Source organism: Camelus bactrianus, chromosome 13 (genome assembly GCF_048773025.1).
Source record: "Camelus bactrianus isolate YW-2024 breed Bactrian camel chromosome 13, ASM4877302v1, whole genome shotgun sequence".
Classification (NCBI taxonomy): Eukaryota; Metazoa; Chordata; class Mammalia; order Artiodactyla; family Camelidae; genus Camelus; species Camelus bactrianus.
The window spans coordinates 54,960,792-54,983,826 of NC_133551.1; the positions used below are offsets into that span (position 1 = coordinate 54,960,792).

Sequence of the window (23,035 nt, forward strand, 5' to 3'; positions counted from 1 at the left end):
AAATCTTCTTTGAGAGTTCTTCCTCAAGACCTCCAAGCCTGTCCCTGGGTTGCCTCATTTCCAAGAGTTGAAGCCCTTTCCAGGTTCTGGGGTGTATGATGGGGGCCTTCTGCCAGTCCCTCCTCTCATCTGGACCACAGGCGGGGGCGCTGCCGCCGCTCCCCTCCCACCTGGGCTCTGAGCATGGGGGTTGGGCCGAAGCAGCTGCCAGAGCCGCCCACCTGCCCGCGGTGTCATGGCAACGACTCTGCCCACGTGGACGATGAGGAAAGGGAGGAGAAGAGAGGAGAGGAAGCACCACGACAAACAAGAGGATGGGAGGGGTCTCCTCAAGGTCCTGTGTGTGGGAGCCCCCACCCCTCCACCTTGGCCCAGGGCCCCCAGAGCAGAGTGGGGCTTGTGCTCCCGGGCTGGCCTCAGAGAGTGCATGTCCTTGGACGTCCTGAGATGATGTCCTTGGCCTCCTGTGCTGGAGGGGGTAGGGGAGCCCAGTGGGATCCTGGGGGAGATGGGGCTTTCGCATGTGCAGACCTCTTCTCTCTCCACCCCATAAGTCGGGGATGGTGCTTGGGGCTGAGAGGATGAGAGCCCGACCTACTTCTCCATTTTCTCACTATTTTTCAAAAGGAAAATGACCCACTTATCAGCCAATCAGACTGGGGCTTGTTCCCAGGCTCGTTCCCTGAGCCCCCCTGCCCAGGCCTCTGCTCCATCCTCAGCCTGTTAGTCACATGCTGGACCCACTTCCTGAGGGAAGCAGATGCACCTGTGTGGAGGGTCCTTCCCTGCCATCTGTATGTGCCAGGCTAGGGAGGGGCCTGTTCCACGGGTGGCCGGAGCCTGACTGATTCTACGTCAGCTCCGCTTTGGGCAGACACACCCCTTTGATGGCCATGGCCCTGGGCACTTTGTGTCCTGTCCGTCATCCCCATGCATTCTTAGAGTGCACTCCATGGAGGGGCAGGAAGGACTCCGGGGTGGGTGGGAGGAGGACTGTGCCCCTCCTCTCATTCTGTATTAGTGGGTGGTGGTGGGCTGTCTTCCCATTTCCAAGTGGAGAGGGAGAGCCTGTAGCGCTGGCAAGCCATGTCTGTCTGTCTGTCTGTCTGTCTGTCTGTCTGCCTTCCTTCCAGAGAACACTCCTAGAGTGTTCTGTCTGTGCCTCTCTTCCCAAGCCCCTCCTCCTCTCTAGAATATTGGTCTGGGCCTCAGAGCCCCCTCCCTCCCTCAGCTATATTGGCTTGGGCTGGCTTGGGGGGTGATTAGGGATTTAATTATTTAGTTTCTCCAGCTCAGTAGATTAATTCCATCCATCACAGGCAGGCTGAGCCATCTCCCCATCTTAGGGCTGCCTGGCTAACCCCAGAAGGAGGCAGCATCATTGCTCACCTGGGCCTAGTATTGGATCTGGGAACAATGGATAAAGTTCTTCTTGGGGTAGGATTTGGTGTTTGACATTGAGCAGATGTGGGTGCCTAAGTGTTGTGAAATGAACATGTAGACCTGTTGTGTGGGGATAAACATGTGAACATGTATGTGAGGTTCTGTATCTGTGGAGTTTCTGTGTGCACAAGCATCAGTGTCTGTTGGATGAAAATGCACATGTATGAACCCTTGTGGGAACAGGTTTGTATATATCTGTGCACATTATGTGATGATGACTAGATGTGTGAGGACAAATGCCATGTGAGTCGTGTTGGATGACTCTGCGTGGCTGGGTAATCTGCCTCTGGAGAACACGTGTGTTAAATTGTGAATAAGCAGACTTGGGACCAGGTACACCCATATGCACAGAAGGGATGGCAGGGGTGGAGGTTTCCTGAGGCTGAGTGATGAGTCAGGGCACACTGGGGGTCCATCTGGTGATCTCATTAGACCAGTTTGGTCAGAGAGATATGTTGCTTTAGACCTGCCAGGGCTTGGTTTCCTAGTGGTTGAGAGTGTCAGGCCAGGACTAGACCCAGATTCAAATCACTCACCACCTGTGTGACCTTGGGCAATTTTCTTTACATTTCTAAGCCTCAATTTCCTCATCTGTAAAATGGGAGTAATAATGGTACCTACTGCAAAGGATGGTTGTGAGGACTACACAAAGAACTATACCTAAAGCACTTAATGCAATGCCTGATCAACTGTAGGCATTGCAAGAACTGACCCTTATACTTCTGAGTTGAAAGGTACCAGAGGTTGTATGACCTGAAATGTGTCCTGTGCTTGAATCCATCCTATACCATCCTCCAGAGTGGCCCTCCAGCCTCAGCTTGTATACTTCCCTGGACAGGACACTCCCAGCTCTTCTGGAAACCCGCATCACGCTGGACCAGCTCTGCCTGCTGGGGAGTTCTGGTCCAGCTGCAGAGAGTCATTTCCTTCATGCCTTCTCCCATTTCTCCCCCTGTTTCTTTGTCCCAACAGAGGGGTACTACTTCTTGATGGCTCAATTATTGACCCTGAACTTACTGAGCATCTACTGCATGCCAGGTCTTGTTTATATAGAGATAGATCAGATGGATCCTGGTTTTTAAGGAGCTCACAGCCTGCAAACAAACATTTACCCTGCTGTGTTGAAGTATGGGACCTTAGAGGAGTTAGCAACTACTGTGCCCTGGGACTGATGGGAGGAACACTCTTAGGGGAGGTTTCTTGGAAGAGAGTATACCCAAATTGCATCAGAGGCCAAGTTGGGAGGACAGACTTTCCATATGGAAGGATCTTGTAGTCCGTGCTGCCTCCTTTCCCCATATTCTCACCCACTGTGGTCCTGGCTCCTGCTAAGTCCAGAAATACAGAGAGGAGAGCAGGGGCTAAGATACCCTGGAAGCTGGGGGAAGATCAGACAGAGCTGAGGGATGGGAGATGCTACCACATGAGCCTAGGAGGTAGCCAACCAACCAGACCTCATGGGGCCCCATGGGGTCCAGCTCTGTGCTTGACTGCCCTGTGGGAGAGGCCCAGAGAAGATAGGCCATGGTGCAGGCGGCCCCAGTGTGCTAACCCAGGACTTCATGGAGGAACCAGACACCTGGGCCAGAGAGTAGGATACGTCATGCCTGCTGCCTGGTGGACTCTTGCCACGGGCTTGAGAGTCTACCTGTTGTTTTCTGATGGCCCTGGCAGGCTCAGGTCGGGCAGCATTCTGGAGGCCAGGGGCAGCATCAGCCCAAGTCTCATCAAACACGTGCAAATATGAGAAGGTGCTAGGATGCTAAAGTCAAGAGAAACCAACATGTGGAGACGGATGTGCCAGTTGCCTTGGACAGATCAGCTTATTTTCTCATTGCCACAACCTTAGGAGGTAGGTATTTTTCTCCCTATCTTACAGACGGCAAAATTGAGACCCAGACAGGTAAGACAGATTTTTCATGATCATGCAGGTAGGCTGAGATAAAATGGTTGCAAGCAGATGATTGTCTTTCCAATACCCAGAAATAAGGTCACTGGCTTTCCCTTCCAGATCCGTGGGGTTGGAAGAGAGGCTACTAGCACTAGCTGCAGGGGTTGGTGGGGTCTGCAAATCCAGGGCCCCTCGTTCTCTCAGATGCCGCTGTCTGTGGCACTGGGGCTGCTTTGCTGTCTCTGGCATGCTCAGGGGGTAGGAGGTCTTCAAAAGGAGCTCAGGCAGGCAGGGAACCCGGGGTGAAACATGAAGCGAGAGAGTCTGCGGAGTTTTGGATCCCTGATGTGTGCCTGAGTCAGGGATGGTTGCAGCCTCTGTCTGAGACTGAGAAATGCTCCCAAAGGCAAGGCCTTTGAGATCTGGGAATCTCCCACATTTTAGTGGTTTCTCCCTGGTTGCCAGGAGCTAACCTTCAGCCCTGTGCTGGACACTTTACCTACATTATCTTAATCCTTGTGACATTGTGGTGAGAAAGGAACCATCCTTGCCCCCATTTGAAAACTGAATTAGAGAGAGATGAAGGAATTTCTTAAGACTGCATGTCTAGTGACTGGTGGACCTGGGGCATGAACCCAAACAGTATAACTCAAGGCCCAGAATCCAGTCTCTCTTGCTCGCTGTCCCAGACCAGGGACCTGTAGGAGTCTAGTCTTGGGAGTCCTGCGTCTCAGGGATGGGCTGGGATGACTTCCCCAAAGAAGGTTCCTGGAGACCTTCAGGAAGGGGAGCATGGATATGATGAGGCAGAACAGACTGAGGGTTGATCAGTGGACAGAAAGGGAAGAATGGACCAAAAGCAGTTGGCTGTGGCTGCAACTAGAGGGTATGAGGAGATAAGGCCTGATCAAGCTGAACTGTGTCTCATAGGGCCTTTGGCAGCCCTGGAGAAGCCTGAACTTTGCTTCTGGTCCCTCTTGGCCACATGGACCCAGCTAGGAGAGGAGCTGGGGCCCAGAGAGTCTGAATGAAGAGACCTACTTGGGGCTGGGAGATTTCCTTCTTCTCCACAGTGTGGGGAGGATAACATTTCCCCCTTCATTCCTCTTTCCCCTTTCTGCCTTCCTTGAACTGTGCAAAGGGGCAAGTCTGGAGAGACCCAGATGTGGCTGGAAGAGAACCATCTTTATTTGCCAGTTGACAGGGCTAGATAAACATGATGAGCAGGTCTGGGTTTGGTGGCTGGATTTCTAATGCCAGATCTTCCAGGGGCTCTCCAAAGTCCTTAGAGGGAAAGGAGTGGAGGTCCTTTTTTGTGGGCTGTTGGGCACAGGAATGGAGTGGAAAGGGAAGTCATTCATTCATGCAGTAGGTACTTTTTGAGCACCTATTAGTGCTGGGCATTGTTGTAGATGCTCAGAACACTGCAGCATATAAGACAGACGTAGTCCCTGCCCTCCTGGGGCTTATATTCTGCTATGGGGAGAGATACTGTAAACATATAATAGATAAAGGAAATAATTTCAAAGAACAATAGTGCTTTGAAGGCAATGAAACAGGGTGATGTAGAGCGATCCTGGGGGGATGTGGCTCGACTTTTGTTAGGAGTGGTCAGGGAAGGCCTCTCTGAGCTGATGAGCTGAGGCCTGAAAGATGAGACGGAGGAAGCCATGGGAGTATCTGGGGCAGAGTGTTCCAGCAGAGAGGACATCAAGTACAAAGCCCCCTGAGGTGGGATTTTCAAAGAGATTATAGGGAGTGTGGGTTATTCACAGGCTGAGCACTGTCCAGTGGGTCAGGAGATGGATTTAGACTTGGATCTTCCTAAATGTCTCAAGTGTTTTGGAACAGTAAGCCCATTTTCTGTAAAATTCCTACCCTATACTCTCAGGAAGAGTTGATTAAATAAGGTAATAAAGGTGAATGAAAAAGATCCCAAACCTCCCTCCTCCTGTTTTGTTCCTCCTTCCTTCTTTCCACTCTCTGGGTCAGTGAGAGGAAGAGAGGGTTTTTCTTGGGTCCTAAGAGCAGGCGTTGGGCACAAGGCATGCTGAGTCTCAGCAACAGAGCTGGGTATTGAGGTTAAGACAGGTCGGGAGTGAGGGCCCCTGCCTAGCTACGGAAATCCTGCCGAGGGCAGCTGAGCAAACAGTGCTGAGATGGTCAAGGGAGCTCAGGCAGAGCTGGATGCAGGAGAAGGTGGGACTGGGGGAGGGATGCCTTCTGATGGGCGTGGGAGCTTGGGCTACGGGTCAGAGGCTCTGTGTTAAGGCTCCCTAGTAGCTGGCTCCTTCACAGTGGATATAGGGCCCCAGCTCTCAAGCTGCTGTCAGGATAGGGGGTGGTGGCAGACTGGACTGGGAAACTGAGGCAGAATCGTGGCCACTTGAGTTAGGTTGACACAGAGAAATGGGATGGAAAGTCAAAGTCTGAAACTTTGGGGTCCCAAGGGCACACATGGCTCACGCACAGGTGTGGAGGAGCCCAGGCCTAGAGCAGCAAATGAGCTCCAGGCCTCGCTTGGTGTAAGTTCTGCTCTTTGGAACTGGTATGGGGATGACCTCACAGGCTCCAATGCGAGGGGACTAAAGAAGGCTGATCCCCAGCAAGGGAGCAACTGTACCCCTTGGCTGCCATCTGGACCATCATGTCCAGCTTGTAGCTCTTCCAGACACCTCTCAGGGAAGGCATGAATCAGTTAATATATGATTTTTGGAATCTTTATCTTAGCCCAAAGCATCACTTTGTGTCAAACTCTGAGACACTGGCCTTTGTCAAATGCACCTGGACACTTGGGTGGCCAGGTGTGGACAATCTTGAGTAAGAACTGCTTTTCCCCCAGTAGAATACTTTTGTTCTCATATAGTTGTCCTAGAGAGATTAAGTGACCTACTCAAGGTCACACTGTAAACCAGTGGAGGAAGTCATAAAAATGAGAGTGCAAATACCGATAGCTGCCTTTCCTGAGGTGTCACCATGTGCCAGGTGCAGCATTGTATGCTTTACCTGGTTAACTGTCGTATCAGTCATCCTGTTCAGATGGCTCTAACATTATCTCCATTGTGCAGAAGAGAAAATAGGTGAATCACCTGCCCAAGTACACACAGGAAGTCAGTGAATGGAAAGGGGTTTGAACCCAGAGAGTCTGACAACAGAGGCAATACCAATAACTGCTTTGATCCAGGGAGTCTGGGAGTCACCTAGGTCTCAAGAAAGGAAAATCAGCTGATTCGGCCAGGTGGGGCCCTGGGGGAGTGGAAAAGAAAACACTCTGACTCCTTCTTCTGCAGCCCTTTCCTTCCTCCATTTTCCATTCTTTTTCTGGAAGGTAATTGCTTGGGGCAGTGACAACCTCCTGGCGAATTACACAGCTGGTTTCCCAGTGAGATTTGTAACAACAACCCTGCCAGCCTGGCAGCCCCCAGCAAGTTCCGGTTTAAGAAACTAATTGCTGGATTGTGTAGTTGGTGCTAAATTGGGTAATTTCTTGGTGACGGCATGTGTGCCACTTCTTCCAATCCCAGACAGATGCGAGCTGCATCAGAGAATTTGTCACACACAGCACCCTCCCAAGCCTCCTTCACTCCTCACTTCCCAGCCAGCCATAGGCAGTCGCCAAAGTGGCTGCTTCCCTGGGCCTGGAGGTTCACCGTCTGGGCTGCTCTCTGTGTCCTGGGATAGTAGATAGATGACTTGGTGCAATAAGACGGGGGAAGGTAACACCGGCACCCAGAGTTGTCAGAGGGTTTCAGGGAGCTTCTGTGTTTATCTGACCTTGGGCTTGGAACAAATTCAGCCCTCACCACCCAGGGGCAAAGGCTGTACCACACTCTGGTTACCTCTAGAGTGTGTGGTATGTGTGAGGCTTTTATTTGTTTTTTCCTTTTTTTTTTCCCGCAAACAAATTCACTTTCATTACTGTGTTCCTTCAGAATGGCGTTTAATTAGTTTGGCTTCCCTGGGCAGCAGCACAGGTAGCAGAAAAGCTAAGTGAAGCATTGGAGTGAGGCTACACTGGCCTTGAATTCCCGGTGTGCCACCAACTCTGTGACCTTGGGCCTGTCAGTCAGCCTCTCCAAGCCTCAGTTTCTTCTTCTGTAAATTGGGAGGTGGGGATAATATCTATCCCTTGGAATGGTTGTGGGAATTAACATGTAGTAAGAGAAAGAGTCTCGTTCTTTGCAGGCTCACTTTCACTCAACAAACACCTGCCATCTGCCAAGCATTGTTCCAGCAGTGGAGGCAAAATGCAGTGAATAAGGCAATGAAATTCCTGCCCTTACACGAAGCTTACCTTCTAATGGGAGAGACAGACAATTTCTGAATCACACAAATTGAAAATGGTAATGGTAGAAGAGCAACAGAGGTACATCGTGCCTTGAGAGCAAACAGCAGGGAGATCTGACCTAGTCAGGGAGGCCAGAGAAAGCTTCCCTGAGGAAGCAACAACTGGGCTGAGATCTGAAGGATGTGTAGGAGTTAGCAAGGCAGAGGTGGGTGGGAAAAGCTTTCTGGACAGGGGGAATAGGCCCCATGATGGGAGGGATCATGGGACTGCAAAAAGATCGGCCTGGCTGGAGCAGAGGAAGCAAGACGGGAGCGTGTTGTGAGAGGATTTTGGAAACCTGGGAAGGGCCAGAGCCTGCAGGCCTTGTTGGACAGGGTAAGGTGCTTTATCCTAAGAACATCAATAAGCCAATGGAGAGTTTTAAGCAGAGAAGTGACATGATCAGATTTGTGTTTCCAAATGACCATTTGGACTGGAGCAGGGTAAGAACAGAAGCACGGAGACCATTTAGGAGGCCTTTGCAGATGTCCAGACAGGAGATGATGTTCCGAGGTAGTTGGATTAGTTAGCAGTGCTTTCTGCTGCAAATACAGAAGATCTGGCCAATGGTGGTTTAAATAAAGAGGAGTTTACTGCTTACTGCATTTAGGCCCAGAGGAAGGCAACTGCTTATGTTGTTTCCATGGCTCAGTGACTCCAGGGCTAGCATTTCTATGATACTCCAGGCCTTTCTCTCATGGTGGCAAGACAGCTGCCCTAGCTCCAGGCATCATGACTGTATTCAAGCTGAAAAGAAAGGGAGGAAGGGTGGTACTAGCAAGGTCTGCCCCTTTTATTATAAGGCAGAATCTTTTCCAGAAACCCTCATCAGATTTTTTATATATGTATCATTAGCTAAAAGTGAATCATGTGGCCTCTCGGTACAAGGGAGGCTGGGAAAGGCGAAAGTATATTGGGAGTGAGTTTTAGCTAGTCAGCCGACAGTGATTTGGTGGATAGGGAAATAAGTAGGCAGGTCTATTTTTAGGTAGCAAAATCCATAGGACTTGGTGATGGATCAAATTATTGGTCCCCTCCTCACTTGTTTTCCCTTCCTATTGATTATGTTTATTAATGGGGTGGCAGCAGAAAGAATGTGATCCAAAGCCTGATATATAGGAGGATGCCTATATAATTAAATTTATGTCAATTAACTCTTCTCTTTAGGAAATCCATAAATTGGATATCTTCTTCCCTCAGTCATTTGGATTTGATTATATTGTTTAGTATTTGGACATGGGGGATTTTGGAAATCCAAAATGAAAGCTTTACATGAGGGATTACATTGTGTCATCTTTTGGTGTGTTTATTGAGTGGTTTCATATACACTGTATCACTTGGTATTGAAATCCTGGGAGATGGGTTAGGAGGTATTGTTAGACTTAGAGAGGGTAGGTCATTATCTAGTGTTACACACCTTCTGGTCTCAGGGCTTGTGCTTTTTCCACTAGACAATGCTGCCCTTTAAGACTTGGGTAAGGGAGTTGAGGTGATTTGTCTGGAGATGAACAAATACAGGGGCCCCTCTCCTCTGAGACTAGAGCTGGGAGAACATGGATTGATGCTAAAGAGACTGAAGTTTGATAAGATCTTGATGAAGGCTCAGTGGCTGGCAGCAGTGCCTGTGTTGGGTGGGGGGATGGGGGAACCTGGGAATGTCCACCATTGGGAAGCACATCAGCTTGATGTGGCCCCAGACGAAGCAAATGGGATGGTCTGGGCTTCTGTCAAAGTGGTCGTCTGTGCTGGGTGTCTCAGACATGGGTCCTGCCTGGGGCAGGAGGAGGACCATGCCATGGATGAAAGACCAAGCTATCAAGCTTCTTTCCAAGGCAGGGACATGCTTCTAGGTGGTTTTCCAACAACTCCTTGAGAGGCCATTTTGGTCTGAAATCACCTCTGCTTCCTCAGAGAGGGGCAAAAGAGGAGAATTGTGATCTAGAGCCAGACAGTTGATATCTGTGAGCTCAACCCAGTTTCCCTCCAGGGAGGATAACCAGCAGCTTCTCCAGCCCAGACCGTAGGGTGGGCCAGGGTCTGGGCACGTCCTACCCTCTCCTCTATGGAAGAATCCCAGGAGACTTCATAGTCGTCTCCATGTCTTGCATCCCTCAGGGTCAGGAAGTTCTTCTTGTTGTCTGACTATGTCTCTTACACTACTATTAATCATGCCTGCAAAGCTAGCTCTTCCTCCTGACATCCTCGTGTCTAATAATGGCATCATTAGTCTTCCAGTCACGGCTGCTGCAAACTTCAGAGTCGTCTTCCTTTCTGACTCTCTCTCCCATCTCTTCCCAGTGTTTTCCAAACCCTAAATGTCTGCTGGAACTCTCCCAGCCTAACCCTCAGAATTCCTTATTTGCCCATCTCTTCTGCTTTTGTGCCTGCTGTTTCCTCCACTGGAAATTCTCTCTCCCCTACCACCTTTGTATGTGGAACACACAGCCATCTTGTTCTTCATCTCAAACCCACTCTTCTCTGGGAAGTCTTCCTCAATTTCCCTCTATTGGATCTGGCCTTGCCCTTATCTGAACTGGCCTAATATTTTGGTACCTCTTTCCAGCACAGTCATTTGTTCATCTACTTAGTGAACATTCATTGAAGAACAGCTCTGGGCAAAGCCCTGAGTTAGGTGCTGTGTATCCAGGGATATAGGATTTGGTTCCTACTCTGCAGAAGATCAGATTTTAGTTGGGGAGACAGAAACTGAAACAACTTCAGTGCAGTGTGATAACTGCTTTCATGGGGGAACCCAAGGTGTTATAAAAGCCCAATAGAGAGACATAAGCAAAATAAAAGTACAGAAAGTCTTTAAGGAAAACTGGGGCTTAATAGGAGAAAGTGTTAGGCAGGGGAATGGGTTGGGGGTGGATGAAAGGAGATTCTAGGAGAAAGCAGCAGCTTGTGCGAAAATACAGAGACCTAAGATAACCCTGTCATGTGAGAGGTTTTTCCCCTGTTAGAATATAAGCCTCTCCATGACAGGAACCACACTTAAATCACCTCTATACACTTCTCACTTAGAGTCTTGTTATGGTAGCTGCTCAATTAATACTTGTGGAATGGAATCATATTTGAGGGCAATGAAAAAAAAAAAAAATGCAGTGGCTCAGCACCATGGACAGATCACACAGACACCTGCAGTTGGAGGTAGTCCAACCTACAAGCTCATTTTCATGTATTTGCATAATGAAGCCAACTTCATTTCCCTTGGGGTCCAAAGGCTCTGCATCATGGGGGATCCAATCAGTCATAGTGTGGGGGGTTGGGCAGAGAAACTGTCAAGGCCAGAGACTAGTCCTCTGAGGACTCCAGGAGAATCTCCTTTCCTCTTTGCTTACCAAACCCTTTTCTTTCCCGTCAGGAGCCAGTGGTCCTGAGCCTTCTGAAGTTAGGATTCTGCCTGGTGGTGTGGATCCTGAAACCAAGGATGGGACACCCCGGATGGTGAGTGGTAGGAGAGTCTGGGAGATGGGGTTCTCAAATCAGAATAACTTGGGTTTGAAACTTGATTCAGTGTGACTCACCCACTTACTGGCTTTGTGACCTCACCATTTCGAGCTCAGTTTTCTCATGGGTAAATGTCGATAATGTCTGCAAACAGGATTTCAGTGGGATTAGAGAATACTAGGTAAGCACAGTACCTGTACATAGCAAGCACTCAGAGATGAGCTGTGAGTAGAATCTGGAAGAAGCCTGAAGTATGGTGGATGTGGGGAGGTGGTGGAGGGGAGGAAGCGAGGATGAGCCTTGGTGGTGCGGCTGTCTGGAGTCTTTGAGGCTGTCATCCCTTCATAGTCAGCAGATGGCCCAGGAGCCTGGTCTAGGATGAGAGAGGGCGCCGTCTGCCAGCTCCTCAGTCCCTGTCCCTCCTGCTGGCACCCCCTCCTGCTGTAGCTCCTGTCCTGGCAGCTCTGGAGCCCTGATTGGAGGCAGTTCTTGTTGAGAGCTGACCTCTCTGTCCTGTAGCCTTGGCAAGCCTGGGATGGGGGCCAGGGGCACTGGTTCCAATGCTTTCTCTCCATCACCTCTCTGCCCTGCCAGCCCACTGTTCCTGGGAGGAGGAACTCCTGGGTTCCAACCCCAGTTTAGAACTCAGATGCTGCTCAAAAAGCCAGCGTTCCTCCTCTTTATGATTTCTCCTCCCTTCATGACTCCTCTCCACTGGAATGGGGGTGGTGGTAAAAAGCAGAAGGGGAAATTTCATTGGGAAATATTTGGAACCCGGAAGAGGAAGGAGGAGTCATCTCAGGTTATCCCTTCCTATCTCAGTCCTGCGGGGAGGGAGAATGAGCTTGCAGCCAGATGGAAGGAGCTGGGTGTGGAAGGAAGGGGAGGGGTTTTCCCGCGGAATCATGACAGATATGTAGATTTGGGTCCAGTGTTCTTTTTGGTTACTGCTGCTGGAAGCTGTGACCCTGAGGCCTGGCTCCTCACAGCAGTGGTAGTTTGGGATGGGACATATGTGTGGCTCTGGATCACTTCACCTTAAGTGAGCTAGTTAAAAGCTAGTTCACCTAATCACTAGTGTTTGAATATTCTTTTTACGTCTGTATGGGTATCTTTTTATTTTTGGTTACCTAAGCATTTCTAAAAACCCCGTTAGATGAGGGCATTTCCTCTTGTGAATAAGTATTTATCTTATTTGCTGCATTTGATGAATGATGATGTTGTTTTGTGCTCTTTTGAGCATCTTTGTCTGGTATGACTGTTTTAAGGATGTTAAGCCCAGTTTTGGAAAGATAGTACAATTAATCACAGTAAATTGATATGCGTTACCTAAAGAGACGTAAGAATACCTAATAACAGTTTTAGGTAAAGTGGCCTGTTCAATTCTAATCCCATTGCTTCCTATTTTCTCAGGAGATTTCTGGGGCCTGGCCCCCAACACTGTGAAGAGCTCTTGCTGAGGCCATGAGGGGTTATCATGGCGACCGAGGCAGCCATCCCCGCCCAGCCCGCTTTGCTGACCAGCAGCATATGGACGTGGGCCCCGCTGCCAGGGCCCCATACCTGCTGGGCTCCGGGGAGGCCTTCTCCAGTGAGCCCCGCTTCTGTGCCCCAAGAGCTGGCCTGGGACACCTTTCTCCTGAAGGGCCCCTGAGCCTGAGCGAGGGGCCATCCGTAGGCCCCGAGGGAGGGCCAGGAGGGGCCGGGGTTGGGGGGGGTAGCAGCACCTTCCCCAGGATGTACCCTGGCCAGGGCCCCTTCGACACCTGTGAAGACTGTGTGGGCCCCCCACAGGGCAAGGGTGCCCCCCGCCTGCCTCCCACACTTCTGGACCAATTTGAAAAGCAGTTGCCAGTTCAACAAGATGGCTTCCACACGCTGCCATACCAGCGAGGTCCAGCAGGGGCTGGGCCCGGGCCAGGGCCGGGGCCTGGCACTGCCCCCGAGGCCCGCAGCGAGAGTCCCAGCCGTATCCGGCACCTGGTTCACTCTGTGCAGAAGCTGTTTGCCAAGTCCCACTCTCTGGAGGCTCCAGGGAAGCGGGACTATAATGGGCCCAAGGCTGAGGGAAGAGGTGGCTCCGGGGGAGACAGCTACCCTGGCCCGGGCTCTGGAGGCCCCCACACCTCCCACCACCACCATCACCACCACCACCACCACCACCACCAGTCCCGGCATGGCAAGAGGAGCAAGAGCAAGGACCGCAAGGGGGACGGACGGCACCAGGCCAAGGCCGCGGGCTGGTGGAGCTCCGATGACAACTTGGACAGTGATAGTGGCTTCCTGGCGGGTGCGCGGCCCCCTGGTGAGCCTGGTGGTCCCTTCTGCCTGGAGGCTCCGGATGGGTCCTACCGGGACTTGAGCTTCAAGGGGCGCTCTGGTGGGTCGGAAGGCCGCTGTCTTGCCTGCACTGGCATGTCCATGTCACTGGATGGACAATCCGTCAAGCGAAGTGCCTGGCATACCATGATGGTCAGCCAGGGCCGGGATGGATACCCAGGGGCCGGGCCAGGCAAGGGGCTCCTGGGTCCGGAGACCAAGGCCAAAGCCAGGACTTATCACTATCTGCAGGTGAGGCTTTGGTTGGGGTGGGGAAAGGGTCCTCAGCCCTCATCAATGTTGTCACCCAGGGAACTGTGGAAGGGGTTGGATGGGAGCCAGCTGTTCCTGTGATGTTGGGTCTGGAGGCAAGGAGGCTCTGCCCTGCCTCACTATATCACTTTGAGCCCCTTTTGGGATCTCAGTTTCCCATCTGTGCAGTGAAGGGGCCCTTCTATCCTGATGTTGGATGTCAGTGCCAGGAAGACTTTTCCTTGATGTGCTGTTTTGAACAAGGTGTGCTGGCCTCTGTCTTTTGAGGCTGGAGGCAGAATGAGGTTGAGGGTAGGTGGTGAACAGGACAGTGTGGTGCTCCCTGGCTGTGGCTTCCCTTAGATTTGAGGTCAGCAGTTGGAAACAGTCCTCCTGCCCCCAGGCCTTCTCCAGACCTCTTTACTGCTTAAATCTTGGTGGTCCAGATAGTGTTTGATTATGAAGGTCAGTTATTTCCAGAATGTGCCTCTGCTGGTGTTTGCCATTCTGGGGTACCTGCAGGACACCCATGAGGCTGTGGAATAGTCTGGGAGCCTGTGTCTCAACTGGCATGCTGTCCTGTCCTCTTTAATCACCTCTGTGGTGTCTGCAGGTGAGGCTAGGAGCTCTGACCCCTTCTTCTTATGGAGCCTTTGTCCATCTCACACTGACCTCTCTCCATCTTATTAAGATGGGGCCAGGGTCTCTTCTTGCCGTCAGGCTTCCTCTTTTCTGCCTCAGGCCTCCCTCCCCTATCCCCTTACATGTTCTCTTGAGCCCTCCTGTAGTTTTAGGAGGAAACGTCTAGGAAGTTCTAGAAGTCCAGTAGACTTATGGTTATCCCTCAAACCCACATTCCACATAGTTAATCCACATCATACTCATTCAGTGAGCATTTCCTGGATTCTGTGGATACAAAGATGAAGACACAGATGCTGCTTGGGAGGAGACCACAGTTTAAGGGTGGGATAGACAAGGAAGCAGATAGAATACAGTGTGATGAGGCCGTCCTAGGAGAGAGCCTTGGGAACCATGGTCGCCCAGAGGAGGCATCTCACCCACCTGGGGTGATGCTGGCCAGGGGTTGCCCAGAGCAACTTCTAGGAAGAGTGTCCCCTGAGCAGAATCTCAGTGGAGGAGTTGGAATTAGTCAAGTGCAGAAGTTCTAGGATTAAGAGTGTTCCAGGAAGAGGCTATAGCATGTTCAGAGGTGTGGAGAATTGAGCATGCATGTGTCTTTTGGGTGTCACAGACCTTTCTGATAAGTTGTGCACATGTTAGGGCTCTCCTGGGTGGGGAACTTACAAAAGCTCAAGGGACAAATGGGAAGTAGAAGCAGGAAGGGGTGAGACACAGAGGGGAAGTTGGAGACTTCTAGGATTCAGGACTTCTGGGTTGGCCTTGGATTGCCCCCTCCCTGAGTGGAGAGGTTTTCTCAGCTGGGAATTGAGTCCAGCAGCAAAGGCCAAGAAGAGAACACCATCCCTTCTTCCATCCCTGGAGCCTTGCCACCACACCGCTGCTCCCTGCTACTTCTCCAGGGCTGCCCTGACCTCTCTGGGGGCTTTCTTTTTAATATGCACCTCACAGTGTCCTGCAGGGGAGCCAGCAGCTCTGCAGTGGCTATGGAGCAGGAACCCTGCAGTGTAGCAGAGCGTGCCCTGGCTGTCCCGTCTGCCTCCCTCTGCCTGCCTGTGGCTTCTCTGTATAGAGTGTGGGGAAGGGGAATGATCCATCAGGGGCTGGGAGCCCAGGGCACCTTAGGACTGGAATGTCAGCCTGTTTGCAGGAGAACAAGGGGCTGCAGGGACTCTCCAGACAGCTTGGTGCTCCCCTGGCACAAACACAGGGAAGCTGAGCAGGTGTCTTTGTTAGATGCCCAATTCTTTTGTTGAGATGCTGTTTCTCCCAACGGACTCCAGCTCTCCCTCAACCTTCTTCCAGAACCCCTCTTTCCACTCAGAGATCTTGTTCCTTTATGGAGACTTGTCTCCTCCCTGTGTTCCCACCTTATGACTGAGCCCTGCCTCCCCCACCTCAACAACGCCCTGTGGGCACCTGCATGGTTTCCCATCCCATCCCTGAGTCCCTGTCTCACACTGATCTCTCCCCCCTCATCTAGTCTCACTAGATGCCAGTGCCTTCATCACACCTTGTTCTTCACAGTGTAGGCCAACCATCAGGACTCCTTCGCCTTCCTGTCAGCCCACCTGTAGATTCATCCAGGTCCCCAGTCAGCCTCATGCCCTTCCTTCTTGGCTCAGAAGAGAAGCCAGGACCACCATCCCAGGCTGACCCCTCCAGCAGGGCTTGTGCCCATCTTCCCAGGACCCCTTTCATCTATGAACTGTTTCTCTTTCCTTTTCACATTTAAAGACTATCTTTATCTTTACTGGCTCTTTCCCTCATCCAGAGAACATGCCCCAAACTCTCTCATCCTGAAAAAAATCTTTCCTGAACTGCCTATCCCCTTCCATCTCCTGTCTTCCCTTCCTATCTAGGTTCTTAGAGCAGAGACTCCACTTCTCTTCCTCTCACGCTCCCCTTTACTTACAGCCCGACTTCCATACCCCCGCCTCTAAAACGCCATGCAGTGGGCACCAGTGGGCTCTTGAGGGCTCTCCTTGAAAGGTGCCTTTCAATGCTTATCTAATAAAAATGGTTAACATTGAGCACTTACTCTGTGCTGGGCACACTACATTGGTCTAATTATCCTTCCCACCAACGCTGTGATGCGGGCATAATTGTCATTCCTAGTTCACAGACAAGGAAACTGAGGTGTAGTTTGCTCAAGTTCACCCAGCTATCAAGTGTTGGGGCCAGAATTTGAACATGGGTCTGTCTAACTCTTTAGCCCCAATCACTAACCTCTGCATGCACAGTGGCATTTGACATTATCAACTCCTTCTATTCTGGAAATGTCTCCCGTTTCCATGACATGGCATTCTCCTGACTTCCCTCCCACCCCTCTGCCCACTCCTTCTCAGGTGACTTCATAGGCTCCTCTTCCTGTCTTTGCAGTCCCCTTTTAAATGTCACTGCCTCCCTTCCCACCTCTCTTTCTTCTTTCCCCTGGGCTGTTTTCATTCACTCCTTTGGATTCAGCTGCCACCCATGCTCCCACATATCTGCTTCCAGCCCAGATCTCAACACTGAGCTCCAGAACCAAACACCCAACCACCTGCTCCATAGTTCTCTGCCTGACTCAAGATGCCTAACCCTGAACCTATCACCTTTTCCCCAAACCTGTTTCTCTGGGATTCTGTGGCTCAGTGAGCGACAGCACCATCCCCCAGGTCCTCAGCCAGCAGCCTCCCCGTCATCCTCTACTCCTTCCCGCCCCCTCACCCCCCACGTCTAATCAGGCTCAGTGATGCTCCTTAACACCTCTCATCTCCATCTCCTCTTCCCCCTCTTGTCATTGTCTTAATTTAGGCCTCATCATCTCTTGCCTGGGTAACAGCATCAGCCTCTTAATTGGTCTCCCTCCTGCCACTTGAGCCCCTGCCCTGCTCCTGGCCCTTCGTAATCCATCCTCTGTTTGGGCTGTTGAAGAGCTCTTTCTGAAACAAACTGATGTCACTGCCCTGCTTAAAACCCTCTGTGGCTTCTCATAGAAGATGGTGGGGTTGGGGGGAGTCAGAGGATTTGGGATTCAAGCGGGTTAAGAGGGTGAAGGAGAAGGAGGAGTGAAAGGTAAGTGAGATCAGGTGATGCTTTACAGTTGGGAGTGAGATTGACATAGGTCCCTTTGGCCTCTGAGCTTCAAGCTCTTGGCCCCTGGCATGTCAGCCCCTAGACTCTCTAGGTGGCCCTCAGTGAAGTAGCAAGAGGTCCGTGGAGGATGATGAGCACCTCCTGTAGGGGAGGGGATGACCTGAGACTTCACCTGGTCTGCCTCTGCATGCTCCTGAACGTGGCCTGCTCTGGCCAGGGTGGAGCCCCTTCCACAGGCAGTGGAGAGAGGGTCCCGGCTTCTAGATTTAGTTGGGACTTGTCTGAGAGACAGAGGTCCCTGTCCCTGCAGGTGCCGCAAGATGACTGGGGGGGTTACCCTACTGGGGGCAAGGATGGGGAGATCCCCTGCCGCAGGATGCGGAGCGGCAGCTACATCAAAGCCATGGGGGATGAGGAGAGCGGAGACTCAGATGGCAGCCCCAAGACATCTCCCAAAGCTGTTGCCCGGCGCTTCACCACCCGTCGCTCCTCCAGCGTGGACCAGGCTCGGATCAAGTAAGGACAGGGAGAGCCGGGGGGGGGGGGGGGGGGGGTTGGGCAGGAAGCCAGTACTGGGTGCCTGCAGGAGATGTGCGGAGAGTGATACCAGTCAAGTTCCCTGCTTAGGGTTTAACCGGGGTGTCTTGCTCTGCTCCATGGAAAGAGGGGTCCCTGTGACAGCCCCCATCTGAGTGCCTCTTTGGCAGAGTCCCTTTTACCCAGGAGTCTCCTGGGGATCTCTAGGGGTTTTTGATGGATAGAACCAGCTCGCGGCCCCAGTGCTCTCATTCCCCTCCCCTGCCCCCTAACAGACCCCCGTTCTGAATCTGGAATTCTGACCTTTCCTAGCTGCTGTGTCCCACCCCGGATCCACCCCCGGAGCTCCATCCCTGGCTACAGCCGTTCCCTCACCACCGGACAGGTAGGGAGAGGCCTGGCACATCAGCAAAGGGTGGGAAGGGGGCTTCAGTCCCATGCTCAGCCCAGGCCTTCAAATCAGGAATTTGCCCATGGAGAGAGTGCAGGTCTGGTTCTGGGGAGCTGGGAAGACTGCCTTGGGACTCATGGAGCTGACTCGGACTGAGAAGCTCAGAGAGTCACATCCGTAACAACCACCAAGCGTTCTCAAGGTGATGAGCTTGTAAGAGCAACATCAGTTCTGTGAGGTTCCCCAGCCCTGTCCTGGTCTGATTTCTCCCAGCCCACCCCATGCAAAAGGCAGGATTGACTGTCTAGGCTGGAGACAGGCAGAACTGCAGTCTCAGAGATGATCTGGGCTTGAGTTCTTTCCCCTCCACTCCCTACCGTGGACCCCGCTGACAAGATACCTCTGGCTCAATGCCTCTGTTTTCTCGCCTTTGAAATGATAATAGTAGTGATGCTTATCTCACAGGAGTTTTGTGAGAAAATGTATGCAAACACAGGATACTGTTCCCCCAGCTGATATTTTATAGGTGTGAGTTCTACACCTAAGTGTAGACTTTCCTGTTAACTAAAGGAGGCAGTGCAGTTCAGTAATTAAAAGCATGAGATAGGTTTGAATTCCAGCTCAGCTCCTTAACCAGCTGAGTGACCTGGGGCAAGTTACTTGGCTTTTTTGAGCCCCACTCTCCTTATTTAAAAATAGACATCATAATAGTGTTCTTGGCACATAGCCAGCACTCAATAAAGGTTAGCTATTTTTACTCTTTGCTGGGGAAAAAAGCACTGCAAGAAGCAGTGGAAAAGACTGTCCACCTTGGCTCCCATTGTTTGCTGCTGCAGTCTCTCAGCATTTCTTTGCCACATTTCCTGAATCAGGGAATCTGACTGGCACAGCTGTCTTTTCACATGAGACCAGCCTATGTTGCTAAACCCACTAGTTAATGCCCAGTCTTTGTTTCACTTGATCCATCAGCAACTTCTAACATAGCAGATGACTCTCTCCTTCCTGAAACACCTTTCTCAATTGGCTTTGAGGACACCACACCTTTTAGGTTCTTCTAAAGTTTCTCTCTGGCTGCTTGTTCTCAGTCTGTCACTGGTACCGACAAAGTGTCAGGATCTAAACACTGGAGTTTTCCAGGGCTTAGTTCCTGAACAACTTCTACACTCACTCTTTGGGTGAGCTCATCCAGGTTCATGGCTTTGAATATTATTAAGAGACAGATGACTCCCAAATGTACACAGCCAGCCCATATTCTCCCATAAATGCCAGGCATGAATATCTAACTGTGTACTGAAATCTCACTTGGATATTGAGTGGACGTCTCAAACGTAAGATGTCCCAAATTAAACTTCTGGTCCCCTCCCCCTAACCCCCACAAATTTCCTGCTCCATCCAGTGTCTTCTCCATTTCAGATAATGGCAGTTTTATCCTTCCAGGAGTTCTGTTCTGAAAGTCTGAAGTTAGTCTGGACCCCTTTCCACTCTCCCATCCCACATCCAATCCTTCAGCAGATCCTGTTAGCCCCACCTTCAAAGCATTTCCAGGATCTAGTCACTTCTCACCATCTCCACTGCCAGCACTCCAGTCCAAGTCACAATGTTCTTTTGTCTGGGCTATGGCACTGCTTTCTAGTTGGTCTCTTGCACTTGCCCTTGTTCCACTTCATTCTCTCAAATTACAGCCAGAGCGATCATTTAAAACAAAATTGCATTCCCTTAAAACCTTACTCAGAGGAATAGTCGAGCACTTTACTGTGACTTAGTAAGGCTCTGCATGATCTGGCCCTTGCTACCTCTGAGTTCCTTTCCCAACACTGTTCCCCTCCCTCATCTGCTCCAGCCGCACTGGTCCCCTTGCTGCCCCTCCGACACCACACAGGTGCTTCAGCCACAGGGCCTTTGCTGCACTCCCTGCCTGGATCGCTCCTTCCCACACAGTCCCATAAATTGCTACCTCACTTTTTTCGTTCTTTCCCCAAATGTTCTAAATTTTAACTTTACCCTCCCATATTTCCTGTTATCCTTTTCTGTTTTTTTCTCCTCCTCCTTCTTCTCATCACTTTACATTACCTAAGACCACGCATACTTTACATATTTCTCCTGGGGACATGGTTTATAATTCCGGCTTTACAGAAGAGGAAGCGGGTTTAATGAGCTAGAGACGTCTCTCTATTGTATAAAAATGCTCTTTGCCGTTAAGACTACTCTTTGGTAGTGTTGTCCTGGAACATCTTTTCCCATCTTTTACTTTAAAGCGTTTTGTCTCCTTCTGTTTTAGGTGTGTCTTTTGTATATCTATTCTTTTATTTTATATCCATTCTGACATCTGCTTGAGAGTTTAGTACATTTATATTTATTGTGATTTCTGATATGCTTGGATTTATTTCTGTCATCTTATTTTGTGTCTTCCATTTATTCTGCCTTTTGGGTGATGCTTTTCTACTCCTTTGCTGCCTTCTTTTGGATTGATTGGATTTTCTTCATTTTTCTCTTCACCAGACCCCACACTAATTTGGCAGTCATATATTTTAATTTCATTATTTTTGTGGTTATTCTTATAATTTTCATGTGCATATTTGACTTAGCAAAGTCTAAAATTGACAATTATATCTATCCTTCTCCTGAACAATGTACATGTACTTGCTGCCCAGTATTTTAGTTCCACCTTCTTTTTACCTCTCTCAATTAGTCTTCATTATTGTTGTTACATTTTATACTACCAGTACATGATTATATATACCCACATTTTTACCTTTCCCCCTCCTCACTATACCTTCTTACATTTCATTCCTTCCTTTTAAGGTAAATTCTTTAGTAACTTTTTTCAGTGAATGTCTGTTAGTAGCAAATTCTGTCTTTAACAAAAAATGTAGTTTACCCTCACTGTTTAACATAACTTAGCATATTATAGAATTCTGGGTCAACATTTATTTTCTCTCAGTGTTTTGAAGTTGTTCCTCTGACATCTGTCTTCTGTTGTTGCTGTTGGTAAGTCCACTGTCAATCTAATCATCTTTGTTGGTTATTTTCATTTCTCTCTGATTGCTGTCAAGCTCTTTCTTGTCTTTGATTTTGGTGTCCTGCGGTTTTACTACGATGTGTGTGTGTGTGTTCCTTGAATCTGAGGATTCATGTTTTTCATCGAATCTGGAAAATTCTGTCGTGGTTACTGTCTGCTGGTACATCTTTTTCCATCCTTTTACTTTCAATCTACCAGCTTTTGTATCCAATCTGACAATCTCTGTCTTTTGAATGGGACTGTTTTCTCTATTCACATTTAGTATGATTATTGATATGGTTGGATTGTCTCATGTCATTTTTGTTCCTCTGTTCTTCCTTTACTGCCTTCTTTTGTATTAACTATTTTGTGTACCATTTAATTTTTTTTGCTAATTCCTTTTTTACTATATTTGTGGTTGCACTAGGAATAACAGTGTGAATCTTAATATTAAAATCTAATTAATTATGACAAAATATAGAAACATTGCTCTTATATGTCTCCTTTTTCTCTCCCTTCTTTGTGCTATTATTGTTATATATTACCTATACATGTTATAAACCTATAATTTATTATAAACCAATAATAGTATTTTAATAATTGCTTTGCACAATTTTATGTCTTTTAAAGAAGTGGAGAGAAAAATATATTTGTAGAGTTACTTATATTTATTCACATATTTACTGTTTCTAATGCTTTTCATTTCTTCCTATGGATATGAGTTACCACTGAGTGTCACTTCCTTATAGGCTGAAGAACTTCCATTAGTATTTCTCATAAGATAGCTCTGCTGGCAATACATCCTTCAGTCTTTATTTATTTGGAGATGTTTTTATTTTTATTTAATTTTTTGAAGCATAGTTTTGCTGGATATAGAATTGCTGGTTGGCAGTTTTTTCTTTCAGCACTTTGTACCATTCCACTGCCTTTGGTATTCATTGTTGATGAAAAGCCAGTTGTTAATCATATTGTTGGGTTTTTTTTTGTATGTGATGAATTGTTTTTCTCTTGTTACTATTAAGATTTTCTTTGTCTTTGTCTTTTAACATTTTGGCTGTAATGTGTCTGGGTATGGATTTCTTTGTTTAACCTACTTTGGATTCATTGAGCTTGTTTGATATGTAGATTAATGTGTTTCATCAAATTTGGAAATGTTTAGGGCCATTATTTCTTCAAATATTTTTTCTTCTTTTTTCTCTCTCTCATCTTCTTCTGTGACTCACATTATATGCATACTGGCTTGCTTAATGTTGTCCCATAGGTCTCTGAGGTGCTGTTTACTTCTATTTCATCTTTTTTCCCCACACATTCTTTAGATTGGATAATGTATGCTGATCTATCTTCAAGTTTACTGATCATTTTTTATGTTCAGCCCTTCTAGTGAATTTTTAATTTCAATTATTGTACTTTTCAGCTCTAGAATTTTGATTTGATTCTTTTTGTCTTTTTTTTTCTCCTAAATTCTCTTTGTTGTGATTTTCTATTAATGATGTCAGTGTTGTCATACTTTCCTTTAACTCTTTAAACATACTTCCTTCTTTGACCATTCTCATAATAACTGCTTTGTAGTCTTTGTCTGATAAATTAAACATTTGGGGACATTCACACTTTCTTGTTTATTTATTTTGTTGACTATTGAAAATTTTAGGTAATATATTGTAGCAACTCTGGATTCTTACTTTACCTCTTGAAGATTGTTATTGCTTTTGT

The 23,035-nt window shown here is 48.9% G+C and overlaps 1 protein-coding gene across 1 annotated transcript in view; it reads left to right on the top strand.

The window, feature by feature from the left end:
- DLGAP3 (DLG associated protein 3) overlaps positions 1 to 23,035 on the top strand; it is a 100,976-nt gene that overhangs the window by 53,654 nt on the left and 24,287 nt on the right. Inside the window, exons 2-5 of the mRNA XM_074376892.1 lie at positions 11,026 to 11,108; positions 12,525 to 13,682; positions 17,710 to 17,915; positions 18,249 to 18,321. Of these exons, the coding sequence (XP_074232993.1) occupies positions 12,576 to 13,682; positions 17,710 to 17,915; positions 18,249 to 18,321 (1,386 nt within the window). The 5' untranslated portion in view covers positions 11,026 to 11,108; positions 12,525 to 12,575. The remainder of the gene's footprint in view (positions 1 to 11,025; positions 11,109 to 12,524; positions 13,683 to 17,709; positions 17,916 to 18,248; positions 18,322 to 23,035) is intronic.